Raw genomic sequence first — 27,728 nt, forward strand, 5'->3', positions numbered from 1 at the left:
GAAGCCTAGTGTCTACAAAATTCCCTGCCACTGTTGGAAAGCCTATATTGGACAAACAATTTGTATGGTCCAGGATCGATGTGTGGAGCACCACCACTACACACATTTATTTCAGCCAGAAAAATCTGCTGTTGCAGAACGTTGTCTTACCAAAGGACATAAAATTTTGTATGATGAGACACAAGTGGTTGCCCCTGCATTGCATTATTGGGATTGTCTAGTGAAGAAAACTATTGAAATCCAGCTGTCTGACAATATTATAAACAGAGACAAGTGGTATCCTTTAAGTAGTAAGTGTTAGAGCCCTGTTCTGTTTGGCATTAAAAAACAACGGTATTAGATACAGTCATCAAAAGGTGTCAACAGTGTTTAATATTGATTTATCGTTTCTGTGAGTTTTCACTACTGGTGTGCTGTTGTGGTCGTGCAAGAGGGCAGTTACATTTGCACATGTGGAGCGGACCTACAGATAGGGTCTAAAGGAGCCAATGCTGCGGTCCAATTTCAGTTCTGCCGAGTTAGTGCGATGGCTTACTATCCTGTAGATGGCAGCCAGGTGTACTGCCGAAATATTGTGTCCAGATCACATTATGTTCTGGCTGGAGACCCCATGTGACTATCATAGAGAACGTCTGAGACCACTTGTAACAGCAGGTGAAATGTAACAACAAAGATACCAGCACTTTTATGTCTCTGGCTGGAGACCCCATGTGACTATCAAGACAAAAAGTGTTTATTCTCCACAACATGATCGCTGTTCATTCTATGTTTTCTGTAATTATTCCTTGGCTTTGTCTTTCGATCTTTTATTGAGCTGTGTGTATACTTGTACGCTTTATTACTAAATGGTGCCACTAAAGTGAACATACTTAAATCGCGACATTTTGGTGCCCTGACATAACCTCTGACATTAAGTGCCACTTTGTACAGTCACACTTTGAATTTCAAACATGAGACAACTGTGCTGTGCACCTTCCGCATACAGACTGTAATTTTGCAATGCCACAAACTGTTGATCTGTCCACAAGTGCATTATTAACTATACCATGGTAAAAACCACCACCATTCTGGCAGAAAAACCCAGTATTATGGTTTGCACAACTTGACAGCCAGTTTGTGACACCTAACAGAGCTGCTGATGAAACTAAGTACAGTTACGTTGCTGCTTCATTGAGTGATGATATGGCTACGGAAGTATAGGACATTTAGACTTTACTGCAATGCAACGGCTCTCCTTCACAGCTGCTATTCTGCCTGCAAACTCTATCAAGTAACACACTTAATGGGGACATTCTACAGTACATCTGGCTTTTGCGCCCAATGCCAGCAGTGCAGAAGATACTTATACTATTTGCCGGTGATCTTGAAGCACTTATACAAACTGTACACCATTTCGCAGAGATGTATCAGTCCACATATAAAGCAGCCATTTGGCCACAGTCAGACAATAATCTCACACTATCGCAGGTGCAAATTGCTGAATGTACTGTGCAAGTCACTGCTGTGCAAAAATAGTGTTCATCGCCAGTCACAGTGCCACCACTCGCTGAGGGAATGCGATTGATTGCCTTCAGCCTCAAAAGTTTGTTGGTACTACAAACAGTTTGGCTTAACGTGTGCAAACACAGTCCCCCTTGTGAGGCTCTTCCACTGCACTTAGGTGAAGCTGACCCCTGTGATTACTCGAAATGCGAGTAACTTGGGCACTTAATTCTAGGTAGTTGGCACTGCACTCATGCTTAAGGGCAGCACTGGCTGATCATACAGCTACCACAGCACAGATAATAGGGCTTGTGAACCCAGATGTATCTTTATTACTGGGACAATGGACATGCACACCTGTAGCCCTGTCTTTTGGTAATGCCGCAGCATTGACATGCATGGCTCGACTGGTGCCGTCAGAGTATCATTTGGAACATGGAATAGCACATCGTGGTCTTCAGCAATGAAAGAAGATTCTGTCTGCACACAAGAGATTGTCACTTGCATGTACAGTGCAGACCTGTTGAGCACTGCCTCAGAGTGCATTCGTCCAAGACACGCTGGCCCCACCTCAGGGCTTATGGTCTGGGGTGCAATAAGCTATAACTTTCATTTCTTGAGAGGACACAAACCAGCGGTCATTACATGCAGAACATTGTTAGATCCATTCTTGCAAAGGTAATGCGATGTGTTTTTCTGACAGGATAATGCTCGCCCACACACTGTCTGTGAAACTCTACATGCTCTGCAAGATGTGCAGCAACTTCCCTGGCCAACACAATCTCCAGACTTGTCTCCAGTCGAGGATGTATGGGATATCATGGGATGACAAGTGACTCATGAGACTCATCACCCAACAACTTTACAGAAGTAAGTGAACAAGGTGAGCAAGTGTGGTGTAGCATATCTCAACGTAGTATTTGCCGTTTGTATGATCAACTGGATGCAAGTGTCAGTGCCTGCATTGCTGCCCTTGGAGGATACACCATGTACTAATACAGGTGTTTCAGCATGGGTTGATAACTGGTATCTCAGAACCACTTGTGATATCTGTAAATGTAATTATTTCATGTATTCCTCATGCACTGTTGCAACAATAAATCTTAGAGTTAATTGGAAACCTCTAAAAGGTGTACTATTTTTTTCTGGCAGTTTATATAAAGACTATGTTAAAAAACTATTATCTACAAAAATTGGCGGCAGCTCAACTCACTTTTACTGCATCTATTTAACTGAAAAAGAGATGTGACAGTACTCAGACATTTCAATATCAATTTCCAATTAGTGGGAAGACAGACATGGAAAATTTGACATACACCTACATCATCCCAGTGGTCAATTTTCCCTGCAGTGTAACTTCAAATTGAAGCACTCTAATTGACAACATTTTTATAAATCAAGAGAAATTGGGAAGCATCATCATTAGTAAAATACTGAATGGACTCTTTGGTCATGATGGTGAGAAATGTACTATTAATAAAATGAATATTTGTGAGAATAAAACTGAGTCCAATAGAAGATAGCCAGACCTATAATGATAAAATGATTAAGGCCTTTTACTCACGCCTCCAAAATATGTACTGGAAGTCACATCTGTTCTGAAACAGATGTAAATTCGAAATGTAGTGTTTATTTGAAATCGCATCAATATCCAAACTGTCATGAAAAAAAGAAGTTTACAAGAATTGGCCTAAAAGAACCACAAAAAGGCATGGATCCTAAAGTACTGTAAAATATTAAGTAAAGTATTCAAATTGTCAAAAAATTTGTATTTTAGCTGCACTATCAACCACTTCTGTAATAAAATTCAAACCATCTGGGACATAATAGGGAGTGAGACAGGTATCAACTGTGCCAGTAAACCCAAAGATTTTGTTTTAAATGTTGTTGATAAACATAATCAAACAAAAGGTAATTGCAAAACCTTCTATTACCCTTCCATAAGTGCTCTTGAGCAAATAATGTGCAATGGCTCTCTAGAAAGTGCCATGGAAATACAGAAACACAGTTTTCTGATTCCTGTGAGTTTAGTGTACGCTCCACAATCAGAAATGAGTTAAAGAAAACCACTGCCTCTCTTAAAAAGTAAAGGACCATCAGGTGTAGATAACATTTCCAGTAAACTGCTATAAGTCTGCTCTGATTAATTATTCAAAGTTTTTGCCCACATACATTTATAAGGGTGTCTCCCAGATGGAATGAAGCTTGCTATAGTGAAGCCACTCCACAAAACGGCAGACACAACACACGTCACAAACTATCATCCCATCTCTCGAAGACAGGAAATAGAAAATAGTTCTCAAAGAGGGGAGCAAATCAGGTGAGGAGATAAAGTCTGACTGGGGCACTATACTCTATAGAACCCCCAGTGAGCTGTTCTTGGCCCACTTGTTTCTCACATACATAAATGACCTGTGTTAGTCACATGAAACATGCAAGTTCATCGTGTTTGCTGATGGTACTGTCACTGTGATAAACAACAAGTAATCCATCAATCTGGATCAGTGCTTCACAACCTTTCTCAGACCATTACCCCTGAACACAATCAGATATTAGCTAGTACCTCACCCCTCTAAACTTCAGAATAAAACAGAATTTTCATTGAACACTTACTTTCAAAATGTAGGTGTTCTATTAAACCACGAACTAATGAGTCAATGAGACAACTGGAACTGCGTATTTCTAACTACGAAGTAATTCTCAGCACAATGTGAATGCTACCTACATGTCCATCTCAGAGAAGGAAATAGCTGCATTGAGGGTAGAAAATCGTTAGAAAAAATGCTCCCTTTGCACCACTCCTCTCAGTAGCAACACTTCCTTCACCTAGATCCTGCACTACCACTTAAAATCAACCAAGTTTAAATTCTACACCCTACTCCATTTATAAAGCACTTGATTGCTCCACTTGTTACTGCTGAACAGAAAGAAACTGGAAGACTCCAGGCTGCCAGTGCTTTGTGTCTGACCACCGTCACTAATAATAATAATAATAATAATAATAATAATAAAAGTAATGATAGTAAATATTACAACGTTCTAACAACTTACAGTGTGAGTGTGAATCTGGGTTGTTTCGGTTTATTCCTCCAAACCACCTTCCATTTCTTTATGAGATGACTTACTTGGGATTTTCAGCCTCTCTACTTTACTGGATAGCCAGCTGCTGGAAACTCTCTTGACTTCTTTTCCATTGAATAACGCTAGGTACAGGAACTTTTAAGCCTCTTTCTACTTATGAAATAAGTAGACATGCAAACTTCGCTTTTTGTCAATCAACGATGTATTTGACTTTCAAGCACAACAAAATTCTCACTTTAACATAAATATGTAACTTCCAGTAAGTCTCTCATACAGTCGAACATCAGAAACAAATTAATTTACATTTAAAAGAAAGTCGACTTATATACCGTGACTTTTCTTAACGTGAATCATAAAATGAGTCTTGCCTATAACAAGGCTGAGTCAAGAGTCTACAAGAGTACTTTTTCACCTGTTCTTGTTTTAATAACAATAGTCAATGACACAAAAAGCACAGAGCTGCATATAAACTCCATGGTTCTTCCTTACACATGCACTAAAACCTCTATAGATTGCACAACAGGTACTTGTCGGTGCCGTTCAACTGCCACGTCTACTTCCTTTCCACGACTGATTTTAAACCTGCACACACAAATATGTGATGCGCAGTAGGTAGGATTCTACCATCCCACACTCAAATCTAGAATATCGTGTGTTCGAGACAGTAGAAGGCTGAGTGGTTCTACAATTTACACAGAAATTCTCGAATCACTACACTATCTACAACACAGAAAAGACATTTTCATAAGATATTCAAGCATACATGAGGTATATGTCTCAATTTCACTGTCAAAGATGCACAGTACAAAGTAAGTGTGTAATGGGTTTACTGTATGAGGAAGATGATGTTCACACATTCATTTCACAAGCTGTAATCTCCACCATATTGCGTCACAAGTTAATGCTAGTGTTAACGTTTTTCGGACAACATGAGACAGTGTGGTACTGGGGTGCAGACTCTCACGTCTCTCGCAGTTGACTTATGTATTGTGTGCAGCCAATTCTCTTCTCTGGGTAGTCAACTATGTCGAGCTCCCAAAAGGTTCTTTCCCAAAGTCTATAGAGGATTACAGGAATTTATTAAGCTACTTCTCTATTCTTAAAATAATCTGTGTACTTGTGGAAAACTTACAGTTCATTCTTGGTATATTTTCATCTCTCAACACAAAGCAACATTTACTCTTTTTCACATAAGTAATTAAACTTTGGCAAGCCAACTGGTGTCTTTAAGCAACAGACTTGATAAAACATAAGTTCAATATCATAGTAACAATCGAATAATTTATGGACATCACATGTTTCCTGCCTCATGCAGAGCTAAGACGTGAAGCAAAATAAAAGTCTTTAGTCTCAAGCGAGTCCAATACATGAATGTGCATAGAAATCTATATTCAGTTGTTCATTAGTATTTTTTACAACTAACACACCAAAGAATACTACATAATTATTCCTTGGGTTTTCATCACGTCTTCTGTGGTGCTGGCGGCAAACACTTGTCATCGTCAGTGACTTGCCCCTCTTACACTCTTCTAATAACAAACTTCCGACCTGTACATAAAAACAGGTGGATCGGTAGAAATGTTCTCACATGCTCCAGTCCTGAATCCCTGAACCTTACACCAATAACCTGAAAACACCGCAACTACCCTCCCGACCTGGTACAGAAGCAAATAGCTAGAGCCACTTCCTCATTAACTCAAACCCAGAACCTCCCACAGAAGAACCCCAAAAGTGCCCCACTTGTGACAGGATACTTTCCGGGACTGGATCAGACTCTGAATGTGGCTCTCCAGCAGGGATACGACTTCTTCAAATCCTGCCCTGAAATGAGATCCACCCTTCATGAAATCCTCCCCACCCCACCAAGACTGTCTTTCCGCTGTCCACCTAACCTTCGTAACCTCTTGGTTCATCCCTATGAAATCCCCAAACCACCTCTCCTACCCTCTGGCTCCTACCCCTGTAACCGCCCCCAGTGTAAGACCTGTCCCATGCACCCTCCCACCACCACCTACTCCAGTCCTGTAACCCGGAAGGTGTACATGATCAAAGGCAGAGCCACGTGAGAAAGCACCCATGTGATTAACCAACTGACCTGTCTACACTGTGAAGCTTTCTATGTGGGAATGACCAGCAACAAACAGTCCATTCGCATGAACGGACACAGGCAGACACTGTTTGTTGGTAATGAGGATCACCCTGTGGCTAAACATGCCTTGGTGCGCGGCCAGCACATCTTGGCACAGTGTTACACCGTCCGGGTTATCTGGATACTTTCCACCAACACCAATCTATCAGAACTCCGGAGATGGGAACTTGCCCTTCAATATATTCTCTCTTCCTGTTACCCACCAGGCCTCAACCTCTGCTAATTTCAAGTTGCCGCCGCTCATACCTCACCTACCATTCAACATCTTTGCCTCTGTACTTCCGCCTTGACTGACATCTCTGCCCAACCTCTTTGCATTTACATGTCTGCCTGTGTGTGTACATGTGCGGATGGATATGTGTGTGTGTGCGAGTGTATACCTGTCCTTTTTTCCCCCTAAGGTAAGTCTTTCCACTGCCAGGATTTGAATGACTCCTTAACCTCTCCCTTAAAACCCACATCCTTTCGTCTTTCCCTCTTTCCTGACAAAGCAACCTTGGGTTGCGAAAGCTTGAAATTTGTGTGTGTGTTTTTTATTGTTTTTATTGTCTCTATCAATATACCAATGCTTTCGCTTGGTAAGTTACAGCTTCTTTGTTTTTAGATATATTTTTCCCATGTGGAATGTTTCCCTCTATTATATAAATATACATTTGAGAGTGACAAAAAAATAACGATGTAGAACCATCACATATCAACAATGTAATATGTGCTTCTACTCAGATGTACATATATCTTTATTCCCCTACATCCCTTGGCAGTTCTGACATCACTTCAGGTATCTAATTCGCAATTCTCCTGTTTGTGTTTTCACCTTCACCTTTCAAGCCCTAGAAGAAAAATCTTAGCAACACCTATGGAACAGCAAATGGTGAAGAATCAGTTGCGCTTGTCTGTGAGGGTTGTCTGAAAGGTGAGATGTGTGACTAGTGCTAGTCTTGCTTGTACTTACTTTACCCACCCCTTCCAAAAGTGATACAAACCCTCCTATTTACGTTACATCTCACAAAAGTTATAAAATATTCTATAAAAATAGAAAATTAGACAATACAATCAAATAGTTGTTTAGTTAATCACTTTACACTATATTTTATACACACAAAAAATATTCTGTTTAGTTTATGTCATCTAGATATCACTCTGCTTGAATAGTACCATGATATTATCTTCATAATAGTACTATATTCTATTTATTTCATTCCATGTTTAGAGATTACTGTTTATCTGTGATTCCCTTAAATTGGTCTCAATCTTGTAGTCATATCCGGTTTCATATACACTAAACTTATAGGATAGTTTAAGAATTCAAGAATAGATTACAGAATAGTTTAAGATTTGAAGGGAATTCAGTGCAGGAAAAATAGTACAGAAGAAACACTGAAAATAACTTGGGATCTGATGGTTATCACTCCGCCCGTAAACACAGAATGTTAACATCCCTGGGAGACAGATGTGACTCTGCCTGGATACCATGGATCTGACATTAACCTCACTCGATTACTTACGGACCCATACTTCTCCTTAAATTTTGTATGAAAGCCTCCCCACAACAAAACAATTACCACTTTGCTAGGAAACACAAGTTATTCTACTTTCTACTTTGTCATGGACAAGTTTTAATTCTTTGCACAAGTCATCCATAACCTTGCAAGCATCATAAAGTTCAGACAAAGCAACCGTTGAAATGTTTCTGGAGATTTTACTCTCGGTAACTTCTCGATCTTTAATTAGTTCAAATGGTTCCGCCACACTACTTACATTTATAATGTCCAAGTTGGCTATTTTTCCTTTAAAACTTCATCCTATTTTATCTATTTGCGAACTAACAACATGTGTAGTAACACCTGGGATTTTCGATTGAATAATTGACATTACTTCCTTAGGTCGATCTGTGCTCTCCTTCGAAGTATTCATTTTTAGTCTTACAGAATTAAATTTAACATCACATGTATTTTTACAAAATTTTAATTTTTCACTAAACTCAGATTCTATATTATTACACTTATCTTCAATGTCAAATTCTAATGTTTTAGTAAAATCTTTAAGTTGCTCATCCTGTCTCTGGTTAAATTCAGTAAATAGTTGATTAACATGAGTATTCAAAGGACTAGTGAGTTCACTCTTTAAATCTAACTTCAGATTTTCTACCTTATTATTTAAAGAGTCGAATTTAATCTTTAACAAAACTATATTTGCTGCTTGACTGTTCAAGGTTTCACTTTGAGCATCTAATTTTTCACTAAGAGTGGCTGAATCAGCCTTCTGGTCATCCAACTTTGCACTTTGGTCATCTAACCTAGCATTTAACTGAGTACTTACTGAGTCTAACTTTAGACTTTGTCCTTTGATTAAATTTGAAACTTCAGTCCAGTCTGGCATGTCCCTATTCACTGTCATGGCCATGGCTGGTCCTGAAGTTTGTTGCTTTTCTTGATCCACAATTTTATTTATCTTAGACCTAGTAATCATCTAAAAGAAAATTCACCACTGAGTACAATAACTATAATAACAGTTTATAATTCAACTGTCCCCTCCACTTTTACCAAATAATTATTGGTTTTTGCTCACCCGGCATAGAGTTCTAGCTGCGTTAGTGAGCGAATGTGTAATCAGTGCTGGTGGACAGCACTGGTGCCGGTGGCATCGAATGTTGGTTTCAGCGTTGTCGTCGGCGAGCAGACACGGAGTCAGCACCGGTGAGCAGCAGCTGATGCAGTCGGCGTCGGTAGCCAATTACTGCGTCGGCATCAGCGCGATGTACGTGTGTGAAGACTGCTTACTCTCCACATCCAATCTTCTTAGTCGAAAAGTTGAGGTCTTCTCTCCAGTTTTCTCCACTATTACTTTCTCATGTCTTTTACTGCACTGCACTCGCAACTTTCTTCTATTGGTTTGTTGGACTCAAAACGATTACTGGAAACAGTTATCGTATCTTGTTATGCATAGTTGCTATGGTAACGCCTAATATCTTCTTTCCATTTCTGTCTTTAAATTTCCATTTCTGTCTTTAAATTCCCATTTTCTTCGGGTCTTGTCACCTAGGTCGCCACGTTCTAATGTTTTTTGGACAACAGAAAATAATATCTTTTTATTTCTGTAATCTATTGATCACATACATGAACTTTAGTGTCAACGTACTTGTTGATTGACGATGTACTAGAACTGCTATGCAGAACAAAATTCTCTTCTTAGACATATAAATATCCTCGTCGTCTCACTCGTATCTCAAGCTTTAGAAATAATTAAGTATATTGAGACATAAGAGTTGGTTTCAAAACCATATGAAAATATGAACATGCGCCTTGACTTCTCCAAGTCCAAGACATGAATGAGCATAGAAATCTATTTTCAATTGCTCATAAGTCTTTTTTACAATTAACACAGGCACTAACACACCAAAGAATGCTCCATAATTATTCCTTGGATTTTCATCATGTCTTTTTTATTTATTAATTTTTTTATTTGGCCTTTGAGTGTGTACTCAATTTAGCCATCGGCAACCCATAGTGACAATGTACACATAATTGAATAAATAAATACAGAAATGCATATTTACAAGAATAAAAAGCTTAACTGTTACATGTTTGTACATAATGTTTTAAAAATTGAATTGAATTGAATTGGAAAATAATTAAAAGTGCCTTGGCTTACAATTCACACCAATTCTGAAATATCTTCATCAGCAAGACATATTTATAATTTACGTACACCATTAAAACCTACAGATTGTGACCAGTACTCTTAATGAAGTTAACTATCACTTTATATAGACGAACGTCTTTAGTACACAAAAGAGAAGAAGCTGATTGAGGAAGATGGTAGCCCATACTCAGCAATGTCTTCAGAAAGACCAACCATTCACGGTCAAATTTGGGGCACATAAATAAGATGAGGTTGACATCAGCTTCCGACTCAGGATCACACTCACATACTGGTGAACTGTAAATGTTGATCCGATGTAGACGTTGTGGGAAAGAGGCATGATTGAAGCGGAGTCTTATGATGGTAGAAATTGTGGATCGGTCCAGATGTGTCCTCGTCTTCTGTAGCACTGATGGAAAACACTTGTTGTTGTCGTCAGTGACTCGCCCCTCTTACAGTCTTCTAATAACAAACCTCTGACCTGCACACAGGAACAGATGGATTGGTAGAAATGTTCTCACTCTCCCGCACTCGTACCTAAAATATTGGGTGTTCGTGGTGGTGGAAGGCCGAGTGTTTCTACAATTTACACTGAAATTCTTGAGGCACTACATAGCCCCTGTAAAAGAATCTAATTCTTGGTGACTAATGCAATCATTATTATAGTCTTATTAAATAGTGATGGCAAATATCTTTTAAAAATAATTTAGCTTCAACATAGAATCACAGATGAACCCTTTTCTTTTATCCCTCTGAAAATTTCCATTTTACCCCTCAGGGGGTAATTACCACCACATTGGGTACCACTGATCTAGAGGCTGATGTGGAGTGCCCCCAAGAGCCTATAGCCATAATATGTTCACAAAACTTTCAATACTTTCTAAAACTTCTAAATATATTTATTTCATTACGAGTTTCATGGCTACAATCCTGTGCATTATGAAACCAGTGAAATGTACGATAATCACCATACAAGGAAGAAGGCTCACCTCCATTCCAATCTGAAAAATCTAGCTGTTACAGAAAGATGCACAGTAGTCCAGTGTTAAAATCACTACCAACCTACATCAAAGACCTACATAGTAACAGTTGATTATTCATAAATAAAGATGTATTTTCTAGAAGAAACTTTTTATTCATTAGATTTTTCAACAGAGAAGTATAGTCGCTGAATGCATATACATTTACTGTGTGTTTGTTAGGTTTTGTACACCATGTGTTAATTCTTGCATGATGTCATATCACTTTGCTTCTATTTTGTTCTAGTTTTATATTTTGTATTTTCCCTATAACTGTTTTTGTAAAATAACTGTACAATGTTCTTTATGATCTACACTTATATATTCCTTATCTAGTTCAACATTGTAGCATCTTATCACATAAAAGCACCTACGGAGTACATATATAAATAAAACAAAACAACTATGCATGTACTCAACAACTTGTAAATGACTGTGATTGAAAGTCTTACCTTTCACAAGGAAAGTAGCACTTATAATTTTCATGGAATCTGTTCCTTACATGACACACACTCTGACATTTGTGGCCACACTGAAGATCTGCCTCGCAAGGAAGGCTGCAACCTCCTTCAGGAACAGCCTTAAAGTCAGCTGCTGAGGCGACCTTTGTTTCCTCAGTTGGATGTATCTGACATTTTAATGTCAGATGAGAGCCAAATGCATCTTGTTTCATGAGTGTTTCGTTTATTTTTGGCCATATTTGGCTGCTCTTAGTTAGTGTGTCCATGTTACCTACGCAGTAAAAATAACACAACTCAAACTGCTAAAATCACCAAACAAGGAAGCCTTTTATTCACTAACTGTAATTTGTACATCAATGCATAGTGAAATACTCATTGGGATACCAAACAAAAGGTACTGGAAACTTTTTACAGTATGAGTTTTTTTTATTTACTTCACATAAGTTTTAGTTCATTTATATTACCCCCTCATGTTTTCCGTTTGGTGGACATTAACATTTACTGCTACTATCTAGTTTTGGATCCAGCTGTTTATAATAAGAGGATTGTATGTGCCACTGATGATTGAATATATTAACAGTGTTTTTCAAAATATCAATACTGTTTTATTTCAATAAAATTTTAAATAACAAATTATGATCTGTTGACGTAGAGATGCAATGAGCCAGTGGAAAAATGCTCCTGTCAGAGCACTAAAAAGGGGGAATACGTTACTCAAAAAAGACTCTGACAGAAAAGTGGGGAACCAATTGCCTCAAGCCTCATTCCACCTTCCTCACAAACAATTTTGGCTTGTGAACATATTCTCATGTTCACGTGCCAAAATTTTTGGAGAGTAAAGCAGAATGAGGATTGGGGCAGCTGGTTCCTCACTTTTCTGCCAAAGTCTTTTAAAGGGGAACATATTCCCCTTTTTTAGAGCTCTGACAGGACTTTTTTCCACTGGTTCAGTGCACATCTCTATATTACCAAATAATCAATTGTCATTTAAAGTTTCATTGAAATAAACATACTGTTATTTTAAAAAAGCAATTTTAATCGTCATTCTTCCTTACCCACTAAAAATTTTGGCATGTGAACATTCAAATATGTTCACATGCCAAAATTTTTTGTGAGGAAGGTGGAATGAGGATTGAGACAACTGGTTTCCCATTTTTCTGTCAGAGTCTTTCACAGGGAAAAATATTTGTCTTTTTGAAATGATAAGTAAATCAAGACCATACGCTGTCAACAGGCATGGATATACATCAATGGGGACAGTTGGGCATATTTGTAGAGGTGTGAATTGTCCAATGTACAGAGACAGTGCCATAAAGTTCTATTGGTGAAAAAATGCTGACTAAAAACATAGTTTGGTAACCTCAGAGCCCTTGAGATGACCCAAGCACTCTTGCCATGTGTTCACTAATTCAGTTAAAACTACATTTACACCTCAGACTAGACATTATATGGATATTTATGTGCAAAACAATGGATACTTTGAGCCTTTGAGTGTCAGTAACGGATAATAATATTGAAAAAAAGTTTCAAGGTTCTCCGAGATCATCATCTTAAAACATATGCCACTAATGGAACTTATAGAAGTGGCCATCTCCATAATTTGTACTTTTGTTACCAAAAAATCCCCAGTTAAAAACTTTTTTTTTTTTGCAATTTTCTGCACTTTGAATCTCTGGATCTTAGCAACTGGTAATAACACTGAAAAAAGTTTCAAAGGTTCACAAGAATAACATCTTAAGAACATATGGTAAAAATTTTGATGATCTCCCATGAATAGAAATGATACAAGTGGGCGTTCCCATAATTGGTGGTATCAGTTCCTAATTTTTTATTTTCATTTATTTATTTATTTATTTTTGGGCGTGGCGGGAGAGGGGGGGGGGGGTTTCAGAAACTGCCTGTGAACAAATGGTGCTTTTATAAGCCACATAAGATCCACCCTACACCACACCTAACACAAAAGGACCAACCGATTTGCTATTTTGCCTGGACTGGAGAATGAGTGTAGTATTTAAATTTTGACCCTGTATTGTAGAATAGGTACAGTACATCCATTCTTCTGATAGGTGTACAAATGGTTGCTAGGCCAAGGGCTATCCAAAATCCTTGGCCCCTTATCTTCGTGAACAACAGAACTTGAGATATGAATCCATGTAAATCGCATGTTCATCTGTGGCTTTTTGGAAAATATTGGTACTGTGAACTGTTGTGCACAGAATGATAACAGTTATTCATATATAACATGAGGAAGGTTTCTACGAGGGGTGTTCAATAAGTAATGGGCCACTTTTTTTCTGTACATATTTATTGTTAAGAGTCATAATTTGGTGAAAATATACATCAACATGTCTTGTCCATGTCCTATTTTCCTACATAGTCTCCATCACATTCTATGGCCATACGCCAACGTTGTGGAAGAGCATGTATTCCCTGCCAGTAAAAGCTCTTGTCCTGTAGGCATAGCTATGTTTTCGCTGCATGCCTAACACATTCGTCATCTTCATCTTCACTCCTGTAGAGTGGTGATGCACCAGTCAGCACAAATAATGGCATCCGCATCATTCAGCATGTCTGGGACAGTGGCTGTGACTGGACATCCCGAGCATGGCCGATCATGGAGGACTGTTTCTACATTTTCTGAGGCTGTAACTTTCTTTACCCATTGCCCCACTGTACTCCTATCAACTGCAGCATCAACATACAACGCACACAAACATTTATGGATGCTCACCATGGTTTCTTTTTCTGCATACAAGAATTCAATAACAGCACGCTGCTTGTAACGTGATCATATGTAGATGCCATTTTGCCACAATAGTATGGCCCTGCCATCTGCCAGAATAGTTCGAAACTTCAGTGGCACACAGAACAACCAACAAATGTTGTAAATAGCCTTTTGCTATTCAGAGTAGGAATTAAAATCCATAGAGAAGAAATAAAAACTTTGAGGTTCACCAATGACATTGTAATTCTGTCAGAGACAGCAAAGGACCTGGAAGAGCAGCTGAACGGAATGGACAGTGTCTTGAAAGGAGGATGTAAGATGAACATCAACAAAAGCAAAACAAGGATAATGGAATGTAGTCGAATTAAATCGGGTGATGGTACGGGAATTAGATTAGGAAATGAGACACTTAAAGTAGTAAAGGAGTTTTGCTATTTGGGGAGCAAAGTATCTGATGAGGGTCGAAGTAGAGAGGATATAAAATGTAGACTGGCAATGGCAAGGAAAGCATTTCTGAAGAAGAGAAATTTGTTTACATTGAGTATAGATTTAAGTGTCAGGAAGTCATTTCTGGAAGTATTTGTATGGAGCGTAGCCATGTATGGAAGTGAAACGTGGACAATAAATAGTTTAGACAAGAAGAGAATAGAAGCTTTCGAAATGTGGTGCTACATTAGAATACTGGAGATTAGATGGGTAGATCACATAACTAATGAGGAGGTATTGAATAGAATTGGGGAGAAGAGAAATTTGTGGCACAACTTGACTATTAGAAGGGATCGCTTGGTAGGACATATTCTGAGGCATCAAGGGATCACCAATTTAGTATTGGAGGGCAGTGTGGAGGGCAAAAATCGTAGAGGGAGACTGAGAGATGAATACACTAAACAAATTCAGAAGGATGTAGGTTGCAGTAAGTACTGCGAGATGATGAAGCCTGCACAGGATAGAGTAGCATGGAGAGCTGCATCAAACCAGTCTTCGGACTGAAGACCACAACCACAACAGTCAGAATCTGATGCTGGACATATCAAATATCATGGGGCTGTCTTACAGGATGTGTCAGAGGATTTTGTCCAATGAACTGCACAAGCAATAGTTTGCCGCAAAGTACATGCTGAAGATTCTCGGCAATGAACAGAAACAGCATCGTGTGCAAGTCTGTAGAGAACTTCAAGACTTGAAAGTGAAACAGACTTTCTTTCGAAGGTTATTACTGGTGTTGATAGCTGGGTTTATAGGTATGAGCCCAAAACCAATCAGAAACAAAAGATTTCATTGTCACACTGTCCCTGGAAAGCCTGGCAAGTGACTAGTAAACTGTTTATTCAACATGGAAAAAATTGTCCATAAGGAGCTTGTCACTCCTCATCAGTCCATCAGTGCAGTGTTCTACTGTGATGTCCTGAGGTAAGTGAAGAAGAGCAGAAGAAGAAAACATCTGGAAAAGTGGTGCCCAGACGATCAGCTCCTCCATCATGACAATGTTGGGTTACACACTTTCTTGATATCCAGGAGTTTCTGAAAAAAAAAGGTTCCTCATCTGCTGTTCACCTCACAAGGCATTGAGTGGCTTTCTCTTATTCACCAGAGTGACAGTCAAGTTAAAAGGCCAAAGATTTCACCCAGTTCCCAGGAAACATTCATTATAGGGAGCTTTCAATTCATGAAAAACTGCTGGGAGTGATTTATACATTCCCAAGGGGCTGCTTTGAAGGTGGTGTGAAAAGATCCAAGTAAAGTGTATTTGGATTTTACCCAGTACCTCCACTTCTCCTAAAAAGCATGGGAAAACAGCTTTTTATGAGAGAGGTGGCAAGTGTTTTTCTACAATGTTCAGCCACCTGGGAGACAAATAGAATCCTGAAAAAGAGCCCATCGGAGTAGTCAAAAGTCGAGCATTCTAGTAGTTTGAAGAGGGTATGATGCGACCTGAAAACTCAGAAGACCATCAGCCCAGTAATAAGCCTGCACACCTCATTTAGTGCCATGTCAACCACTTGGTCACGACCTGTGCCAGAAATTGCATGTGAATTTTTTCATGGAGTAATAGGGTAATAGCACCATTATCTTCCTTATGATGTTATAACCAGTGCCCATGATCAGCCATGTCTTATTAGAGTGCTTCTTGGATGTCAAGGAATCATCAAGTGTAACACTTAATATTTTGGTTAAGTTTAGCAGGCACTGAGTTCACAGTGTGTCTGTTTTTTTTTTTTAAGACAGGAAAAAAAATATTTTGATTTTAACTGGGTTTGGATGTAGCTGTCCAATAAATTCAACACAGGATTTTAATACTCTACTAGAAATAGTCATTACTAGAAGATAATTACTTTTTAGTGACCTAAAAGCTTTGTAACCCTTTAAAGAAATGTAAACACACACACACACACACACACACACACACACACACACACACACACCACTGTAAGTAGTTTTTGCTAAATTTGAAGGCTGGTGATTTCAATTCATAATTTTTCTTAAACAAATTTTTTGTATAATGCTCTAGATATGTACTACTTTACTTTTGTTTTATGCTCAATGCATGTGTTTACATGTTATGATAATGGACAGGAGGATTTTGCAATATGGGAGGTAATGTAGATTCCAGTTGTTTATACCAGCTTGTATTCTGAATGAAATGGAACATACTGTTCTTGGTGCAAGAGACCTTAATACCAATTGTTGTTCATCTTTTCACTTTCATCCTGATCAATTTAGGTCTCAATTCTTTGGAGGAAAACAGAACTCTTTGGAGATTTAAGAAAGATGTTCATTTTTGTAGTTATGATTTGTAATTGTACGAGGGTGGTTCAATAAGTAATGCCCCACATCTTTCTCTAAGTCTACAAATGCTAGAAATGTAGGTTTGCCTTTCCTTAATCTATTTTCTAAGATAAGTTGTAGGGTCAGTATTGCCTCACGTGTTCCACCATTTCTATGGAATCCAAACTGATCTTCCCCGAGGTGGGCTTCTACCAGTTTTTCCATTTGTCTGTAAGGAATTCGTGTTAGTATTTTGCAGCTGCGCCTTATTAAACTGATAGTTTGGTAATTTTCATATCTGTCAACACCTGCTTTCTTTGGGATTGGAATAATTATATTCTTCTTGAAGTCTGAGGGTATTTTGCCTTTCGTATAAATCTTGCTCACTAGATGGTAGAGTTTTGTCAGAGCTGGCTCTCCCAAGGGTATCAGTAGTTCTAATGGAATGTTGTCTATTCCCGGGGCCTTGTTTCGACTTAGGACTTTCAGTGCTCTGTCAAAATCTTCACACAGTATCATATATCCCATTTCCTCTTCATCTACATCCTCTTCCATTTCCATAATATTGTCCTCAAGAACATCGCCCTTGTATAGACCCTCTATATACTCCCTCCACCTTTCTGCTTTCCCTAGATTCTGACTAGCAGTAATATTTTCAAAAGCTGGTTAGTTGATTAATTTCGGGGGAGGGGATGAAATAGCGAGTTCAGCAGTCAGATCGGATTAAGGAAGAATGGGGAAGAAAGTTGGCTGTGCCCTTTTAAAGGAACCATCACAATATTTTCCTGATGTGATTTAGGGAAATCACAGAAAACATAAATCAGGATGATCGGATGCGGGTTTGAACTGCCATCCTCCCAAATGCAAGTCCAGTGTGCTAACCACTGCCCCACCTCACTCAGTTTTCAGGAGTAATGCGAGCTGATGGCCATCCTGAATGGCAATCATCATCAAACAGTGTTCTGCCATCTTCAAAATGTTTGAACAAGTCCTATCATTGATTGTGACCTAAGGTATCTTCTTCAAACGCTTGCTTCAACATGTTACATGTTTCTGCACACACTTTGCTCCCAGATACCTGTCATTGTCAATTTCACATGACATGCAACACACAACACTGGGGAACTAAAGATAACAAAATGACACAAAGGTGCTTGAGGCACTGACTGACAAAGGATATACAAGCTACCACCTGGTGGTGTTCTGTCTAAGTAACTAGACTTCACGAGCTAAATATACATTCCAGGAACATTTGGGTAGCACCTCATATACTTGCTGTTGTACCAGTGCTGTGGCTTGCTGACTTTTTTAATATTTCTAGCACACATTGGCTGGTGATCCCATGATGGCAGGTAGCCATAAAACCAGCAGCCTGTAGCCATAATCTGAAACTGCACTCATTACTCAAGACTTAAACAGATTGTCAAACTGTCCTTTAACAAACGGTACTTGCTAGCAATCTTATGTTATTAACATCTAAAACCTGGCCACATTCTTAATGCTCTGCTACCACAGATTTTACATGTGTGGCATTCACGCTCTTTAAAGTATTCTGTTATTGTCCTCATTGTTTCTCCTGCAATTTCCTTTGTCACAATCAATCATCACTTTACAGACTCCCACTGCGTAGATGTGATCAATCACATCTGTTGTAGATTGGGAAAAGTTGTTTATTTGTATTAACTGAAAAATTTAGTCCTTATACGTTGCCAACTAAGAAATTCGCCGGTATAGTCTAGGTACTTTAGTAATGACAACCTTACAGAATAAGAAGGAGCTTTCTCATTCTTCTTGTTTGCATTATTATTACTGCTTTGTGTAAAGGTCCTCTTATGGAAATATTTATAGGAGAGGGTCAGTCCGGTAGAACCCAAGACTGAATTTAATCCTTGAGAGAGCATGCAGATTTTTATACCATGAGTGGGCATGCAGGCATACTTTATACACATTTAAAGGATAGCTGTCTTTACATTACCAATGTAAAAATGTATGAGGAAAATCACAGTTTGATCTTAATTTGATTAAACAATGATAACACAAACTTACACTGATCAGCCCGAACATTATGACCACCGACAAACTGTTGGTATAAACCTGCCCAGGTGATAGCAGCATCACCTGGTGATGAATCACTACTCGTCAGACACATGCACGGTGGGTGCATGTAGTATCAATGAGAGTGATGTATGTGTAGAGAATGGGAAAGCCACGTGATCTATCCGTGGGCTGGTGGTGATGGGCCAGAGGCTTGGCACGAGCATTTCGAAAACTGCACAACTTGTCAGGTGTTTGAGTAGTGCTGTGGTGAGTGTCTTCAACATATGGGGAAACCAAAGCGAATCCATGTCCAGACATCATGTGGTTGGATGGACATAACTCATTACAAATGCCAGATGTTGTAGGCTGGGTAGACTGGTAAAACAGGACAGGCAGCAAACGTGGAGGAACTAACATCAGACTTTAATGCTAGGCAGTGTAGAAGTGTGTCTGAACACACAGTGCATCAAACACTCCCACCTATGAGCCTCCACAGCTAGTGACCCATGCAAATGCCAATGTTAACACCATGACATCGGCAACTACGATTGAAATAGGCATGTGACCACTGGCACTGGACCCTGGTGCAATGACAGAGAGTTGCATGGTCTGCTGATACCTTCTTCATCATGCTGATTGGAGAGTATGAATCTGTCATCTTCCAGCTTCTTGACCCTGTACAGTGGCCGGAGACAAGTTGGCGGTGGCTCCATTATGCTCTGGGTAACATTCACATGGGCATCCATGGGTCCAGTGGAGCTCATGCAAAGCACCATGATGGTCAAGTAATATTGTACACTGGTTGCTGACCACGTAAACCCCTTCATGATGATCATATTTCCCAATGGCAGTAGCACTTTTCAAAAAGACAATGCACCGTATCTCAAGGCCAGGAGAGTGACAAAATGGTTCAAGGAACACTGTGGCGAGTTCCGACCAATATGCTGGCCCCCCAACTTGGCAGATGTGAACTTGAACCAAAGCACCCGAGATGTGATTGAAACTGGTATCAGAGCTCATACCCCCTCCCCCACCTGGAATTTGGAGCCATTAGGTGACTTATTGACTTGTGTGTGCAGACGTAGTGCCAACGCCCTCCAGCTACCTAACAAGGCCTCATTGCTTTAACGCCACAACTTTTTGCTGCTGTTATCAGTGCCACAAGTGGACATACAGGCTGTTTGGAAAGTGGTCATAATGTTCTAGCTGATCACTGTACATTACATGAGCTAAACCACTGTTTAATTAAACAATAATAAAATAAACTTTCATTATATCACTCTGGTGCATCATACAAGTGTTACGGCACAGTAATGACCCACTCAGAGCATTAAACAGCACATTTGCATCAGATCACTACCGAACACTTATTTCATTACTAATTATTGTGTAGGCAACTGCCTTATTAGAGGGTTGTGCACTAGCTCGCAGTCTGGGCAGATTTCGAGATAACATTTAATGACACAAAAAGTGTTTTTATTCTTAGGCATTGTGGTATTGACTAATTCACTCTCTTTACACAGTACACATGAGAAATTAGCATTGGTGGAATCATATACAATGCCAAAATCAGGAAAGATGTATGGCAGCATTGCTCATTTTCATACTTGTATATTGAAGAAGCAACGAGGAGGTGTTTGTCAAGGACAGAAAATTTGCACATTACAGCTTGTTGATTACACAATACTAGCTGCCAAAAGTGAATGGGGCGCTTAATGAAGTGGAACATATGTTAGCTGATAGCTACAACATGCACATAAACAAATATCTACATGGAGATTTCACTACTGTTCTCATCTCGGACAGTACTGTTAACAGCACTAATAAAGTTACTGATGTCTAGCTATTGTTTGTTTCACACAGTAACATTCCCAATAAGAATGAAAGAACATACTGCAAAAGGAACTCTGAATTTATTCCTCAATTTCATATCGTTGTGAAACACTTTATCTAATCCTGACAGTCAAATAGTAGCAATTAAGTATCCCCAACAATTGGATTTTTCTAAAAAGGGGAAAAGTACGATTTCACACAATCACAGATGCTGATACAGTAACATTATTCAGGGAGAATTTACAGGATGAGCAAAGGTAAGATGTTTACCATAGACATATGTCAGATGATAAATTTAATTTTTTCCTTAAAAGATATTTTTATAGCACTACAAATCTAGATTTGCAAAGGATGTGAAAAAATATGTGGATAAGATTCAGGATCAAAGTCTCATGTGCCAGCAGGAAAAGGCAGCTTTATTTAACAAAAAGTACTAGTTCTAGTCAAGATTTGAAGGTGCACTGCAAGCAGTATTTCATGAATCTTCACCATGTACAAAAGAGGGGGAGGGGGGGGGGGGGGGGGAAGGGGTGGCAGAGACCATACAACATACACAAAAAACTCAAAATTTCAAGAACAGAGCAAAACAATGAAGCGTGAAACAAATAAACTACTGTATTTACTCGAATCTAAGCCGCACCTGAAAAATGAGACTCGAAACAAAGGAAAAAAAAAAATTCCTGAATCTCAGCCGCACCTGAAATTTGAGACTCAAAATTCAAGGGGAGAGAAAAGTTTTAGGCCGCACCTCCAAATCGAAACAAAGTTGGTCCATTGTAATATGAGTCACAATTTAGGTCGAATGAATGACGATACAGCTACAGTAGTTTGGTTCGAGTCGTAAGCTTAGCAGTTAAGCTTTACCAGGTAGCCATTGCTATGCGTCAGGCGCTCCGTCAGTATTTATACGGGTACCCTTCCTTTTTCACACGCTTCGTCTGGTTTGAATCGATTGCTTATTTTGCTTTGATCTGATAAGTGCTGTTTTCTTTGTTATAGGTGTTTACGCCACTCTAAGCTGAAAATGCATTACTGTACTGTGTCATGCACTGTTTGTAGCATTCTGATAGTGCGTGTTTACGGCCTGTTGCCGCTCGCGGCATGGCTTGCTTTTGTGCGCGCTACCGCCGCTTACAATTAAAAAAAAAGAGAGAGGAATCGTCTCATTAGCGAAACAATGGCAAGAGACTGCTATTTGTTGTTACTTACACTGCTGCTTTCTTTGATAATGATCAACAAGAACCAAATAATAGACTGCGTATGATAGAACATGTTCTGAACGAGAGTTGGGCGAAATTTTTTCTCCGTTTGAAAATCTTTGTGGCCGCTTCTTTAGTACATCAAATTCTGCACATAAATTAGTCATCTTAGATTTAAAAATCTAGTCAGTTGCCGTGTTTAATTTCTGACTGTCACTATTAGGCATAAAAATAATACGAATATAAACATGACACGATACGTATATTCTTCCGCGTTTGCTGTTGTCTTGCTCTAGTTTCGTAGTTTATTAGGAAGACAGGATTTAAATGAGATAGCAGCAAACACGAAAGAATACATGGCAAAATGTTTATATTCGTATTATTCTTATGGTGAAGAGAATAGTGCATGTGATTCACATTTCATCAGGTTCCTATTAGCAACCATCTCTTCTCACAGGTAGGAAAAAATTCAGAACGTAGAGTTGGCCATATTGACAAACATCCCAAACAGTCTTGCCAGTCGTATTTTCGTAGTACATTGAAATTCTGCTACATTCGAAGATGAACAATACGGAATTTGTATTTACTTCGTTGGATAATGTATGAAAATGGTCGAAACTCGGGCCGGAGAAAAAAAGCTCGTCTTCCACCTTTTTTTAAAATTTATTTATTGACGCAGAGGTTTTGGCGCCAGTATTTATCTTTGCATCTACAAAGCATGCCTGTGTAACGCTACATATATATTCGACGGCAGAAGTTAGTTGTGGCGGCACCTGCTAACATTTTTCAGAACTTCCGCTTGCTTTGCACTCGATTCTAAGCCGCAGGCAGTTTTTTGGATTACAAAAACAGGAAAAAAAGTGCGGCTTAGATTCGAGTAAATACGGTAAGTAAGGAAAACTGCACTGAAAGTCCTAGATGGCAGCAGTAGTGAGAGGTGATGCTAAATTGAAATCATTACCCACTACTCAGTGAATTTTTCTTAACGGTAGTTAAAAACAGAGCGATAACAAAAGGATTACTGAAAGAAGATCCATTAGATTTACTCAGACCAATGATTCCCAACCTTTCTAAGACCATCACCTCTGCATGTAGTCAGATATTAGTTAGTACCCCCCTCACCCACCATAATTGATATTTTTGCCTAACAAAATTTTATAATGACATAGAATTTTGTTTGAACACATTTATTTTTAAAATTACAGAAGATAAATGTTATTTACTCTTCATAAATCATGAACTAATGAGTCAAATAGTACTGCTTATTTCCAAAATCTTTTTTATAGAATGATGGAAGTAATTCTTACTGCATCATGAGTGTAACCTGCAGTTCCTTCTAGGAAAAGAAAACCAACTATCCACATTAAGGGTAGACACTTGTTGCAAAACACGCTTCCTACACACCACTCCTTTCTCTAGGGACACCCACTTCATTCATGTCCAGCACCCACACTTAAAATCAGTCAAGTTAAAATGGTTACATTGCACTCGCTGTTTGTAAATCATTTGTTGTTGGATCCCTTCATTCTGGACCAGCAGAAACTGAAAGACTTTAGGCTGCAAATGCTTTGCGTATGGCCACTGGCACTAATAATAATAATAATAATAATAATGATAACAATGCCCGCCCACAATGGTAACGACACTGCTAGCCAACTGGAAAATGATTTAAATCCAAATAGAGGTGTTTTGCAGGATATGCTTCCTGCAACCACCCTAGAAGGAAAACAAAGACAGAGGATGAGATGGTCAGATGAAGTTAATCAACACCTCATGTTCTGTTGTTACCAAGCAACAAACCTAGGAATACAGATCACAAGTATACACAACATTTATTACCAGATACTCAGAATTAAAATTTTCAACAGAACAACGATTAGCTGATCAGATCCGTGTAATAATAAAAAATAACAGGACACCCCAGTCAAAATTAGAAAACATCAAACAACAAATACTAGAACGAAATAATGTGCAATCAGAAGAAGAAGAAAATACAGTAATGGACTCAAACATCCCAGAGCAAACAAACAAAGAACAACACGCATCAATTAAACAATCAGAGGAAAACGAAATCTTAAGACGGCCACCAGAACAAGCACAAATAGAACACGAAGTGACACACATGTTAGATATAGAAGAAAAATTTCAGCTGACATATATAGAATACAAAGACACAAATACAGACATTAGACCATTCTTGCATAGACTGCCAAATAACCCACGATACAACAAAACAATCTATCAACACAATCATACACAACAAAATAAATGACAACACAACTATGGAAGAGTTACAACTACTGGTTTATATAGGAGCACTCGCTACACTAAATATACACACTATGCAGAGATCAGAACCAACCAACACACAGAAGAAACCCACAAAACCAGCATGGCAACACAGGCTACAGATCAGAATAGAAAAACTGAGAAAAGACATTGGACAACTAACACAATTTATAAGAAATGAAATATCGGACAAGAAATGAAAAAGGTTAGGTAAAATCTCACAACAAGAAGCGATAGAGCAATCAGATGAAAAGAAGCAGAAATTACAAGCATTGGCCAAACGACTTAGAAGATACAAAAAAAGTGAAAATAGAAGGAAACAAAACCAAACATTCAACACAAACCAAAAGAAATTTTACCAGACAATAGATAACACACACATTAAAGTAGACAATCCACCAAACATAACAGACATGGAACACTTCTGGAGCAACATATGGTCAAACCCGGTACAACATAACAGGCATGCACAGTGGATACAAGCAGAAACAGACACATACAAGATGATACTACAAATGCCTGAAGTGATAATTTTGCAACATGAAGTCACCCAAGCAATCAATTCTACTCACAATTGCAAAGCCCCTAGAAAAGATAAAATAGCTAATTTCCGGCTAAAGAAGTTCACCTCAACACATTCACATCTAACTAAATTATTTAACAGTTACATTGCAGACCCACACACATTCCCTGATACACTTACACATGGAATAACTTATCTGAAACCTAAAGATCAAGCACACACAGCAAACCCAGCTAAATATCGCCCCATAACATGCCTACCAACAATACACAAAATATTAACTTCAGTCATTACACAGAAATTAATGACACATACAACACAGAACAAAATTATAAATGAAGAACAAAAAGGCTGTTGCAAAGGAGCACGAGGATGTAAAGAGCAACTGATAATAGATGCAGAGGTGACATATCAAGCTAAAACTAAACAAAGGTCGCTACACTACGCATACACTGATTACCAAAAAGCTTTTGATAGTGTACTCCACTCATGGTTACTACAAATATTGGAAATATACAAAGTAGATCCTAAATTTATACAGTTCCTAAAAATAGTAATGAAAAATTGGAAAACCACACTTAATATCCAAACAAATTCAAATAATATCACATCACAGCCAATACAGATTAAGCGTGGAATATACCAAGGAGACTCAGTAAGTCCTTTCTGGTTCTGCCTTGCTCTGAACCCACTATCCAACATGCTAAACAATACAAATTATGGATACAATATTACTGGAACATATCCACACAAAATCACACATTTGCTATACATAGATGATCTAAAACTACTGGCAGCAACAAATCAACAACTCAACCAATTACTAAAGGTAACAGAAGTATTCAGCAATGATATAAATATGGCTTTTGGAACAGACAAATGTAAGAAAAATAGCATAGTCAAGGGAAAACACACTAAACAAGAAGATTACATATTGGATAACCACAGCGACTGCATAGAAGTGATGGAAAAAACAGATGCCTATAAATATGTAGGATACAGACAAAAAATAGGAATAGATAATACAAATATTAAAGAAGAACTAAATGAAAAATATAGAAAAAAACTAACAAAAATACTGAAAACAGAATTGACAGCAAGAAACAAGACAAAAGCTATAAATACTTATGCTATACCAATACTGACCTACTCATTTGGAGTAGTGAAATGGAGTAACACAGACCTAGAAGCACTCAATACACTTACACGATCACAATGCCACAAATATAGAATACATCACTTACATTCAGCAACAGAAAGATTCCCATTAAGCAGAAAGGAAGAAGGAAGGGGATTTATCGACATAAAAAACCTACATTATGGACAGGGAGACAATTTAAGAAAATCTTTATAGAACGAGCAGAAACTAGCAAAATAAACAAAGCAATCACTCATATAAATACATCGGCTACACCACTGCAATTTCGTAACCACTTCTACAACCCCTTAGATCACATAACATCAACAGATACGAAGAAAGTAATTGGAAAAAGAAAACACTACATGGCAAGCACCCGTATCATCTAACACAGCCACACATCGATCAAGACGCATCCAACACAAGGCTAAGAAAAGGCAATATATACAGTGAGACGGAAGGATTCATGATTGCAATACAGGATCAAACAATAAACACCAGATATTACAGCAAGCAAATTATTAAAGATCCCAATACCACAACAGATAAATGCAGACTTTGCAAACAACAAATAGAAACAGTAGATCACATCACAAGCGGATGTACAATACTAGCAAATACAGAATACCCCTGAAAACATGGCAATGTAGCAAAAATAATACATCAACAGCTTGCCTTACAAGATAAACTTATAAAACAACACGTTCCCACATACAAGTATGCATCACAAAATGTACTGGAGAATGATGAATACAAATTATACTGGAACAGAACCGTTATAACAGATAAAACAACACCACATAACAAACCTGACATCATACTCACCAATAAAAAGAAGAAATTAACGCAACTAATCGAAATATCCATACCCAATACAACAAATATACAAAAGAAAACAGGAGAAAAAATTGAAAAATACATCCAGCTGGCTCAGGAAGTCAAGGACATGTGGCATGAGGATAAAGTTGACATTATACCAATTATACTATCAACTACAGGAGTCATACCACACAATATCCACCAGTACATCAATGCAATACAGCTACATCCAAACTTATATATACAACTACAGAAATCCGTAACTGGTAGGGAACCATTGCCTTAGACTCAAGAATTGTAAGCAATTACTCTTCTGGTTATGGTGGCATTTCAACTATCGTACTAAAACACTGTGCTGACTTGATTGGGCCTCACTGAGCTTCCTCCCTAACCAATAAAGAAGTCACAGTGTATTCCATCATTTTTTGGCCCGGGATATTTTAAATTAATTGTACAATATTTCAGCTAACAACCTTTCAGCCATTCTCAAGATGAGTCACTTGCTAGTTTTTAAACCTATTTATACACTACAGAATAAACACACATGCAAATTTACTCTACAGCA

General features: G+C 38.4%; 1 protein-coding gene across 1 annotated transcript in view; it reads right to left on the reverse strand.

The window, feature by feature from the left end:
- LOC124775938 (NFX1-type zinc finger-containing protein 1-like) overlaps window positions 1-27,728 on the reverse strand; it is a 346,822-nt gene that overhangs the window by 211,891 nt on the left and 107,203 nt on the right. Inside the window, exons 8-9 of the mRNA XM_047250783.1 lie at window positions 23,108-23,126; window positions 11,826-12,082 (exon numbers count right to left, since the gene is read on the reverse strand). Coding sequence (XP_047106739.1) covers window positions 11,826-12,082; window positions 23,108-23,126 — 276 coding nt within the window. The remainder of the gene's footprint in view (window positions 1-11,825; window positions 12,083-23,107; window positions 23,127-27,728) is intronic.

Source organism: Schistocerca piceifrons, chromosome 2, assembly GCF_021461385.2.
Source record: "Schistocerca piceifrons isolate TAMUIC-IGC-003096 chromosome 2, iqSchPice1.1, whole genome shotgun sequence".
Lineage (NCBI taxonomy): Eukaryota > Metazoa > Arthropoda > Insecta > Orthoptera > Acrididae > Schistocerca > Schistocerca piceifrons.